This window comes from Macadamia integrifolia, chromosome 9 (genome assembly GCF_013358625.1).
Source record: "Macadamia integrifolia cultivar HAES 741 chromosome 9, SCU_Mint_v3, whole genome shotgun sequence".
NCBI lineage: Eukaryota > Viridiplantae > Streptophyta > Magnoliopsida > Proteales > Proteaceae > Macadamia > Macadamia integrifolia.
This window is the reverse complement of record NC_056565.1, coordinates 32,706,576-32,718,239: the sequence shown is the minus strand read 5'-3', so window position 1 is coordinate 32,718,239 and position 11,664 is coordinate 32,706,576. Positions and strand designations below refer to the sequence as shown.

At 41.6% G+C, this 11,664-nt stretch overlaps 1 protein-coding gene across 1 annotated transcript in view; it reads left to right on the top strand.

The window, feature by feature from the left end:
- Nucleotides 1-341: 341 nt before the first annotated feature.
- Nucleotides 342-11,664, top strand: part of LOC122089719 (E3 ubiquitin-protein ligase PUB23-like) — a 41,141-nt gene continuing 29,818 nt past the window's right edge. Inside the window, exon 1 of the mRNA XM_042659416.1 lies at nt 342-1,071. Within this exon, the coding sequence (XP_042515350.1) occupies nt 342-1,071 (730 nt within the window). The remainder of the gene's footprint in view (nt 1,072-11,664) is intronic.

Genomic DNA, 11,664 nt, shown 5'->3' with positions numbered 1-11,664 from the left:
GTCATCAAACTTACTGGTTCTGGCACTTTACCTGTATACATGCCCATCCTATATCACTACCTATTTCAGTATGTTAAGCACAATGGTTTCTAGTAATTCAAATTCAAAATTTGGATTTAAATACTAATAAACCTAGTCAATGTATATCCAATTTTGGAAGTTGTTAACACGCTGATTTGATCTTATCTCATTGCTGATCTTATCTCATTGTAACTGTAAATTTCAATTTGAAATTCAATATTATATAAAGACAGCCAAACCCAATGATATGGGTAAGGAAAATATAATTGAAATATGATTTTACATGGTATCAATCGACCATAAAGATTCTTGGTGCCACAATGTCTTCTTCCTCCTCCGCTGCTATTTCTTCCTCTTCAACCTCTGCTCCTCCCAATATTCAGCATTATTTTACCTTAAAACTCACTTTAGAAAACTATCTCCTTTGGAAAATGCAAATTTATCCTTTGCTGAGAAGTCAAGACTTGATCGGTTTTATTGATGGCAGTTCGACCTGCCCTTCTTCCTCCCTTATTACTGCGGAAATAACTGATCCTCAACCCAATCCGGATTATAGTGATTGGGTTCGCAGAGACCAGTTAGTCATGAGTTGGCTCCTCTCCTCTCTGACCCCAGATATTCTTCCATACGTAGTAGGTCTCACTACTGCTCCTCAGGTTTGGAATGCCCTTCAATATGCATTTGGTACACTATCTCACACAAGTGTACTTCAACTACACATGCAATTGCCGAACATATCAAAGGGATCCAAATCCATTTCTGAATACTTACGTGAAATAAAGTTCATCTCTGATCAATTGGCGGCTGCCAATAAACCAATTGGAATAAAGGAGCTTAATGCTATCATTTTCAGGAATCTTGGATCTGAATTCAGAGACATTATTGCAGCACCGGCAACCAAGGCTGAGCCCATCTCTTTCCACGATCTCCATCGACTATTGCTCAGCCAAGAGCTTCACCTCAAGACAACCCTCTCTATAGCTGAAGCAAATCTCAACCATGCTCAACATGCTGCGCCTGGTGCTTCCTCTACCACTCCAGCCCATCAAGGTTCGAACCCACCATAGTATGACAATAATAATTTTACTCGTGGTTCAAACACAAAGAATAAAGAAGAGATCACTGTCAGATATATGCAAAATACAACCACACTGCTACAAAGTGTTATTATAGGTACACAAATAGCAACAATGCTGCTCCACTACTTGTTGCCCACATGGCTGGATTTCTCCCCCTCCACCAACTAATGCTACTAATATTGATCCCACCCCCTCTACTAATGATGATGTTCCAGCTGTAGCTCCACTTGTGTCAGATTTACCTATGGTACCAACGGTGCAAAGAGCTCATGCTATGACTTTGAGGCCCCATCCTCGCCCATCAACAAAGTTTCCACTTTCATCGGCTTCATTGGCTTAATATCACTCTGATATAGTGCCTTCATGTTACTTAGAAGCTCAAAAAGATGAAAGGTGGCATAATGCAATGCAATAAGAGTTCAATGCCCTTTTGAAAAATGGCACTTGGCTATTAGTCCCTCCTGCACCTGGGATCCATGTTATTGAATCAAAATGGGTCTTCAGGATTAAAAAAAAGTCTAATGCACAGTTGAATGTTACAAGGCAAGACTTGTTGCCAAGGGGTACAATCAACAAGAAGGAATTGACCACACTGAAACCTTCAGTCCAGTAGTCAAGGCCACAACTGTGCGCACCGTACTATCCATTGCAACTGCTAACAAATGAGAAATTAAGCAGCTTGATGTAAGTAATGCATTCCTGCATGGAAATATCATAGAGGATGTCTGCATGTCACAACCTAATGGTTTTACTGATCCTGACAACCCTCAACACTTTTGCAAGCTTCAAAAATCTCTTTATGGCCTCAAGCAAGCTCCTAGGGCTTGGTTCAATCGGCTGAGTACAATTTTGCTTCAACTTGGTTTTGAAGGTTCAAAGATAGACACCTCTTTGCTCTATTTCAAAAAAGGATCACAATGCAACTTATTGGTTTACGTGGATGACATTGTCACCATTGGATCTGATCCTAAGCTCATACATCAGATCATAGTGGCTCTTGGAAAGGAGTTTTCCCTACATGACCTAGGTTTGCTGCACTATTTTTTGGGCATCGAGGTCGTACCACATGATACAGGTATCATCCTATCTTAGCAAAATTACATTGTGGATCTCTTACAAAAAATAGGAATGGATGGTGCCAAACCTATTCAGACTCCAATGTCTACATCAACCACTCTATCTCGAAATTCAGGGGAGCCCCTAATTGATGCAACTGAATACCGTAGTATGGTGGGTGCATTACAATATGTCACTCTAACAAGGCCAGATATTTCTTTCACAGTCAATAAAGTATGTCAGTTTCTTCAAGCCCCCACAGAAGACCATTGGCAGACAGTCAAGCGTACATTACACTACCTCAAGCGCACACTGACATCTGGCCTACCTATTTCAAATGACTCCACCAATCAACTACAGGATTACAGTGATGCCGATTGGGCAGGATGTATCGATGATCGATGATGCACAAGTGGCTATGCAATATTTCTTGGTTGTAATCTTATCTCATGGTCTATGCAAAAACAACAAACCATTGTTCACTCTTCTACTGAATCTGAGTACTAGGCATTAGCAAATGCGACATCAGAAATTATATGGTTGCAGTCTCTACTACAAGAATTGGGCCACCCAATAATTAAGCCTCCAATGTTATGGTGTGACAACTTAGGGGCCACATATCTCACTACCTATCCATTATTCCATGCTTGAACAAAACATATCGAAGTGGACTTTCACTTTGTTTAGCACTTGGTTTCCAAGGTCGTCTTCAAGTACGATTCATCTCTACCAAAGATCAACTAGCTGATATATTCACCAAGCCCTTGTCCACCATCCGATACAATTTTTTACGTGACAAGCTGAGGATTACACAACTGCAACCATCAGCTTGAGGGGAGCTGTTAAGCACAATGGTTTCTAGTAATTCAAACTCAAATTTTGAATTTAAATACTAATAAACCTAGTCAATGTTTATCCCAATTTTGTGGGAAGTTGTTATTACACTGATTTGATCTTATCTCATTGTAACTGTAAATTTCAAATTTGAAATTCATTATTATATAAAGACAACCAAACACAACGATATGGGTAAGGCAAATACAATTCAAATCTGATTTTACACAGTAAAACAAGGAAAAGAATATACTAGGAAGGACCTTTTTTTTTCCATTTACAGTTGTAATTGAGTATCTTCCAAATCTTTCCTTGTAAGAACTATTTTAAACTCTTCTCAATTAATATTTATTAGTTCTCTCTCATTCTCTCTCTCTTCAGTTCTTTTTGTCTTAAAAAGAGTTGGTATTGAGTTGTGAGAATTGAAATAGAGAAAAGGCCTAGTAGGAAGAGCACAAAGAGGTACAGTGAACCTGTTTGAGGAGCAAAACAGAGATCGTTCTCTCTCTCTCTCTCTCTCTGTATTTCTCTCTGTGGATAACCAAGCATGCGGGTTTTGAAAGCAGGGAGTAGGCCTCCATGGGTAGTTCTTGGAGCTGCTGTTTGGGTTCAGATAGCAGTTGGGAACTCTTTCAACTTCCCTCTCTATTCCCATTCTTTGAAATCTGTTATGGGTTTCGACCAGCAGCAGCCCACTATAGTTGGAGTTGGCAATGATATCGGAGAGAATTTTGGGATTCTTCCCAGTGTCATCTGCAATAAACTTCCACCTTGGGTTGTTCTCCATTAGACCAATCACTAGCGTCACCAACTTGTATAGAGGATCAAGAAGTGAAATTGATACCATAAAGTTTTAGAAAACTAGCAGTAAAAGATAATTAGATAAATGTGTTACATCAATGACAATACCTTGTAAAAAGGATTTTGGACTGAAATCGACACAGTAAGAAACAAAGGAAGAGAATAGAAGAGAAGGAGAAGAAGTAGGGATGGCATTACAGAGAGAGATTGCGAGAAAGAGAGCTAAAATAAACAGAAACCGAGCAGGGAATATGCACAGATAAAAGGACCGTGCAAAGCAGACAATTTCTATATGTTCAATACTTCAAGTACCCACATGGTAGCAGTATCGCTTTCTTTTCAGAAGTCTCATACTCTTTATCGTTAGTTTAGATCAAAACAAAGATATCAATCTGTCAAAAATATTAGCATCTCAATATGGTGGAAATTGTCTTATTTTCTTACTAGCAATAACAGTCCAACACTTCTAGTTTCTTAACGATGCCTGTCGGTGAACAAACATGACAGCAAAGAGCAGCTTAAGGACCTTACACTCTATAAAAATGCCAATTAATCTCTACTGCTCTCAAAAACTTGGCCAGAAATGCCATTGCTTCCATAAACGAATCTCCTCAATACAAGGGAAAAGAGAGGACGTGATGAAAAACAATCCAAAAATAAAATCTCAGCGAAGCTAAACAACAGTGAGAGGGGACTATTAAGGGAAACGATCTGAATTCATAAGCCATAAGAAATAAAATAATTCGACAGTCCAATGACACTAAACCACAATAGTATTTCAATATTTCTAAATCCCTTACAAGCACAGCTATTAAAAAGAAAACAAGAACTAAAATAAAAACAAAGCTTAAGGAGCTACCAATAAGTCCTAAAACCCAAATGTTTTGCACCATTTGGGTGGAAAACATAACCATGATGCATATCTAATCCATTCGGGAACCAAAATTTCATTGAATCATATAAGTTGAAGAAAACAGGTACATTACATATTACATATAAAGAAGCACTCGTTTGGGGTTGTGAGAGAGAGAGAGAGAGAGAGTCGAGAGAGAGGGAGACATAACGGGGAGAGAGAGAGAGTGAGCAGAGCTCTGCTCGAGTTAGGGCAGGGAGGGAGAGACGTAACAGAGAGAGAGAGAGAGAGAGAGAGAGAGAGAGAGAGAGAGAGAGAGAGAGAGAGAGAGAGAGAGAGAAGAGGAAGTTTATTTTCAGGTTTTAATTCAAAACCTGAACCGGTTTGGTTTGAATACCAATTCAATGTTTAAGTTTAAGTGAGAACCACTAGTTTGGGGTTGTTTCAATGGAGAACTAATCTGAGCCGTCCGTCCCTCTTTGTCCACGTGTCGACCTCTGTGTAGGGGGTATTACACGTTATTGCACGATATGGATTTTATCCATAATTTGGTTCGGATCCAGATCCTGTTATTCTTCATCATGCAATTCTTGTGTTATTCTAGATGCAAAAGTAGACACATGGCAATGCTAAGCTAGAAGGTGGAGATCTGGAGAGAGTATATGGACTCACCCAAACCGAGTTAAAGAGCGCTTAAACCGTGTCAAACGAACCAACCCCAGATCTGAACCAATGCAACCCAACCCAATACAAATTTAATTCGAAAACCTAGGTTAAGAAGCGGCTGTTCGCAGAGTTAGGTTCAAGACACCCATATCTGAAAACCATTGGATCGTGGTTGCTTATAAGAGAGAGAGAGAGAGAGTAGATCTGTTTCTACCATTAAGATGATGAGAAGGAACCAATTCAGTATTGAACACATCTTCATCCACAGACCAAAGATGTTTAAGAAAACAAAAATAGAAACAGAACTCCTAAAGTTAGAGATAGCCAAGAAATTGGGAAAAAAGAAACCCAAGTTGCTATCAAGTAAGTTCAAGGAAATCAAACCTGAAAAGCAATCATCTTTGTGTGTGGTCAATGGACTCCAAAACTGAAATCCCAAAATTTTCTGCATTATTCCAATTTCGCCGGATGTGATTACTTACTCATCCATAACTTTTAGAAGAATTGTTCATCCCTAAACAAATCTTCAATAACAATTCCTTCCCAGAGGCGTGATCGAGCAGAACCCCCTTCCCAATCTTAGCTGCCGGGTGAATGTGAGCGAGGTGCTGGGCCTGGCAGGCTAGGAAGCCCTTGTAGTTGAGGAGACAGTGAGAGAAGAAGTCATAGGCTGGGTCACGGACACGAGGGCCGCGGAGGTCGGCAATGGTTGCGGCACGCAGGATGGCATCAGAAGTGAAGAAGTTGAGGAAGCTGTCGTAGAGAAGGGTGGAGTGGAGGGTAGATGTCACACCCCAATTCCAGTAAACCCAACTTACCATTAGGAATACTAGTGGTGTGAGTAAGACGCGTACCCGTCTTACAAACCTACCAGAATCTCTGATAGCAGTATCTTCATATAAACAATCTCACAACACAAACTAGCCAATTTGCAGTGGAATCATAGTATAATAGCGGAATCATAAGTAAAAAGGGGAAAACATCTAGTGATACCATATATAGTTAACCAAATTATTTCGTTACAATTATCCATGGCTTATAAATAATAAGCCCAAAATGTATAGTTCCCAATTCTGTATCAGACTAATCAAATTATGCTGCACACCTCATGGTTCTGCATAAGCATAATAATAACAGGCACAATCCTGATCATGCTTTTCGGCCTCTGACATCCACCAGTCACCTACGCTATAATCAAGCCCCGCCGAGGTCAAGTCACCACCCAGTGTACCTACATCATCATCTAAAAGGGAGCATATACTTGGGGTGAGCTTCCAACTTGCTCAGTGAGGGGTGGGGTTCATACATAATCAAGCGCAAGAATTCACATATATAATATTCCATGATGACATGAATACAGAAATTAAATACATAGTCAATGATGCGAATGATGTCATGCCCCATTCCCATAGAATCGAACCAATGACCGGTTACCTCCGGGTAACCCAAGACTCAGCAGGATCATCTGATGTAGTAAACCACAACACAGTATGTAACACGTGACATGAAAATATAATTAAATAATTCAGCGGAAGACTCATCACATATACCTGTAAATTTCCCACTTACTCTTGATACCCAAATTGTTATACATAGTATATATACATGTGAGCCCACAGGCATGATAATTACACAAGAAATAATAATTTAAATATCTAGAGCACAAAAAAGGGGAATACATCAAAAGAATAAAAAAGTTTATGTTTGGTAATCACTATTGTTGCCCTGCAACACAACCCTCGCAGGTGCACCTGGCACCGTGCCCAAAATCCTCTGGAACCCACCAATCACTTATTAGAAACTCGTTAGTGGGCCCCAAATCTTGCTCCGCCACAGGAAAACCAATAAAAAGATCTAAAAATGTGTGTATACAAGGGGTGAACTCACTAGCTCAGTAAATGAAAAGAAAGACGCAAACATGCAATCGCATTTCAAATGGTCCTATATGCATGAAATTCATTTTATGCCTATCCATCTATAAAACAATGCTAAGTCATAGGTTACGTGCTACTCACAACCACAGTGTGTATATGCTCCGGGTACGAGTCACATTCTCCACCCCGCGATACACCTATAGGGTTGTCAGAGAGGGCTAGCCGTGAGTACTCGAAAAAGTAAATCGTGACTGAACCACAACATAAAAGTAAATCATGGCCGAACCACAGCATAAAAGTAAATTGTAGCTGAACCATAGCAGAAAATAAATATAGTACGCTTAGCCCTTTGAAAATATCACCAAGGTTTTCAACTGTCCTAATGATCAGCTAGATGTACTTCTAACCACCACTGTGGTCCACGACTAACGCTTTTCCCCAGTTATAACCCAGCACCTAAACCCCTGTTGGGAAGGGTCATAGCATGAGAGAATATCAACCTAAACCTAATGCATCTATATGAGATAGTACGACTACATAGTGCTTACGTGTACCATTCCACGGCGCACCAATGCATTCGTTTTCAAGCCGACTATGGCATCTAATCTAGTAATTCATCACATATCCAATAAATCGTCATTATCCAATAATTGAAATAACCCATGCTCATAATCCAAAGCAAGTAACAAGTATTTAGAAATTTAAAGATACAACATGACGATTCATAAATACATCCTACAATAGACAAGACATATGTATGAAGATGGCATTCATAAATGGCAAGATGATATATAAAATGATATGATGCAATAAACACTCCAAAATAAAATCAACGTCCTCTCCCCACTTACCTATTCATGTACAAGAATGTGCACACACGGTACGAGTGAAATCCAATATGCGAAGAAGAGGGTCACAAAAACCTAACACAGAAAGGAAGTTTAGAATACGTCCGTTCCAAGACCATAAAAGTGATAAAAGACATGGTCACAACGCGTTTAATAACATAAGGAGGCCATCAATGAGTTCAAGCTTGAACAGAGCTCATTGGACCACAAGTGCGTGATACAAGTGGGTAAGAGGACCCACCTGTGCAAGCTGCCCATTCAGACAGCTCCTAGACCACACCGGCGGGTACTACTGGTGGGTTTAGGTACTCATCGGTCCTACTAGTCTGTAAGACCCTAGGGCCCAGCCAAGATCGATGGGTTATACTGGTAGGTCTAGGTATCTGTCGGTCCTACCCACCGGTAGGCTCCGAAGCCCAGGCAAGACTAGGGGGTCACAATAGTGGGTCTGGTTACCCGTCGGTGCTACCCACCAGTGTCCAACAGGTTTTGCAGTCCTACTTCCCTTCTTCATCCTACCTTTTGGGAACCCAAGGGGGTTATCTCCTTCCCATTTTCCACACATTTAAGATAGCATCCATATGCATACAATATAGATCTAAGTTCCAATCAAGTTTTGGGAACAAATCATACCCTTAAGCTTAAGAAAACCCCAAAACCTAAGATCCTTCCCTCAACTCAAAATATCACTAAATGCTTTCAAATCTTGGTTGCTTCTCCTTTAAAACCTTCAAAGAAATCACATAGAGTCTCTCTTAACTCCTTGATTTGACCACACAAGAAGGTTTCAATAGATTCAAGGGATTTTGGCACTTACCTACCTCAAATTATAGATCTCAAGGTGCCAATCACTTTTTCGGCGTTGAAATGGCAAGGTATGAACTTCGGCAATAAGGGGAAAACACTTTCCCCCACTCTTCCTTCCCTTCTCTTCATTCTTCTTCTCCCTCTTCTTTACTCCTCTCCACCAACCTTTGCTGAAATAATAAATGGGAGAAGAGTAAATGCTATTTATATTATAGTTTGAGTCATAAATATCTACTAGGTGTGTTTGGTTTTGACATTCTATGGCCCGAATAGCATTAAATTGCGATACCATTCGAAGTAGCCGAGACACGTGTGATCATCCAAGTTGGGCTTAATGGGGCCCATATTTCCCCTATAGGTGGGTGGCACAGGAGGCTCGCACCCACTAGTGACCACCCACATGTTGGCTAAAACTTGTCCAACTTTGCTAGATTTTGGTAGGAATCAGTTCTCAACGCGTATTTCACCCCCATTTGTCGTGAACCAAGTTCTCATCATCAAATATGATAACATACCTTTCCTACTTGTACATAGCCTTATGATACGTACAAGGGCATGACTTAGGCATGCGAACCACATTGGGTACTGAATCAAATTTTTTTGATCACTTCATATTCAAAGTCACCCTTACTGTCATATACCATAGGGTACCCACATCAGCCCTTGCCGATTTGGACTCTGCACAACCAAACCGAACCAATCCAAAAATATATCGGGTTTAGAGAGTAGTGCACTACAAATGATGCAACCCATGTGATTATTAATCCACCTAACAATGCAATCCAAGATGCTACTATGGTACATTAGGCTGTATCCCTAGTCTCGAAATTGCCATCAACTACATAGCGATGCAAACCCTAGCTGCGATTATGAGCTTGCCAGTCCCGATATGCGTCCATCGATCACCAGCAAACCCCTGATAACCCCCTCCTGGCAGTCACGACATTGGTATTACCATTGGCCACGATGACAAGTTTTCGCCTTTGACGATAATCACATCGTACCGCGGGTGTGGCATTCTGGGAAGGTTCATCGAACATACCACCATTGGGTTATCCAACACCTTACTAGCATAGGGAATGTCACCTAACCACAATATCCTACATGCCTCTCATAATGATACAGTTAGTATCGACCATGCAACACTGGGATCACCATCAGCCACGAAGTGAGTCCATTTCCAAGTATAGTCCCAGGGTACATGATAGCGGGAGCACATCGGCCATAAGGTGCAACCCACGACTATATACCTATCTAGCATGCAAAGCAGTTGAGTACAGACTACGTAACATCGGGATTCTCATCTACCACAAAGCGCATCCATTTCCAAATGCAGTCCCAGAGTACACAATACCGAGAACACAATAGCCACAAAGTGTAATCCGTGACTACAATTAATTCTAATGTACATAATCAATGTAATACCCCGCTTCTTAAACCCGGTCTGATTTCGCGGTTGAACCGGTTTAACCATGCAGGAACCGAGCAAGAGGAAACTAGAGCAGGTTCCTTATGGGCTATGATGGCACGGGTGACCTTAAACACCGGCTGGCCCGACAAGTCCGAGCCAGTGCCAGAAGAGACGGGAGTGCCCAAACCGTGTACGTGCACCTACCATAAGGCTATGTACGGATAAAACAGGTATTATATCCGTATTTTAAGGTATATACGTATGCTACATCGTATGCTTGGGGTAGGGTTCGCGCCGAGGGCCGAATCCGATCAAAATCCCAAGTTTTGGCTCTCAGGTGGGTAGGACAGGTGGGTACACCCACCCACCTGAGTGACCCATCCAAGTGCACTATTCACTTAATTAGGAATTGTATATAAGGCTTTATGATTTTCTCTTCTTTCCATTTATTACCCCCGTACGTTGGTGAGAAGAGTAAAGAGGAGAGAGAAAAGAAAGGGAAGAAGAAAGGAAGAGAAGGCAGAGAAAGAAAGAGGGATTTCAGCGGCGCCGAAGCTCGATCTTCCCATTCCGGTGCCGGGGAAGTGATCTTCAACTCTAGATCTACAGTTGGAGGTAAGAAAGTTGGGTTTTGTGAACATTCACCATACCCAAGCTTTAAAACCTTTGATTCGAGTATGGTTTCTTGAGATCTTGTAAATCTCCTTTGAAATGATGAATCTAAGGTTTAATAGATGATTTATGTGTTGATCTTGAAGGATTTGAAGAGATATTGACACGGTGGAAGGAACATTGTGGGTTTGAAGTGATTTGGAGGGTTTGAAGTCGTTCTTGAGCAAAGAAGGTAAGATGGTTTTCCCTCACTTGAATCTAACCTAGATCTAGGTTAGAACCATCCTATAGGACCTTGAGGGTGTGAAGAATGGGTGGGGAAAAGCCCCATTTGATTCCCCAAAGAATGGAGAAAATGGGGAAGAAACAGTGTCTTTTCCGCCAAGACCGGTGGGTACAACCGGTGGGCTCCTACCCGCCTGTGGGTACCCACCTGAGAAGGCAGGGGGGCCTTCGGGCCCAACCGGCGGGTACCACCGGCGGGTACAACCGGCGGGTAGGTACCCGTGGGTCCTAGCAAGGGGGTCCCTGGCCCAACCGACGGGTACCACCGGTGGGTACTACCGGCGGGCCCCTACCCGCCGGTCCCAACCGATGGGTAAGACCGGTGGGTAGACAGCCCACCTGTCTGACCCACCCGTGTGGCCCCAAAGGTGATCCTTATGTTCGATCGAACCCAAATCGGACGTGTGACCTTCTTTTGACGTTCTAAACACGATTGTGACATCGGATTTCATTAATTTTGATTCTAAAATGGTGAAGTACTAACCCCGCTCAATTATGTTAGGTTTACCAAATCCTA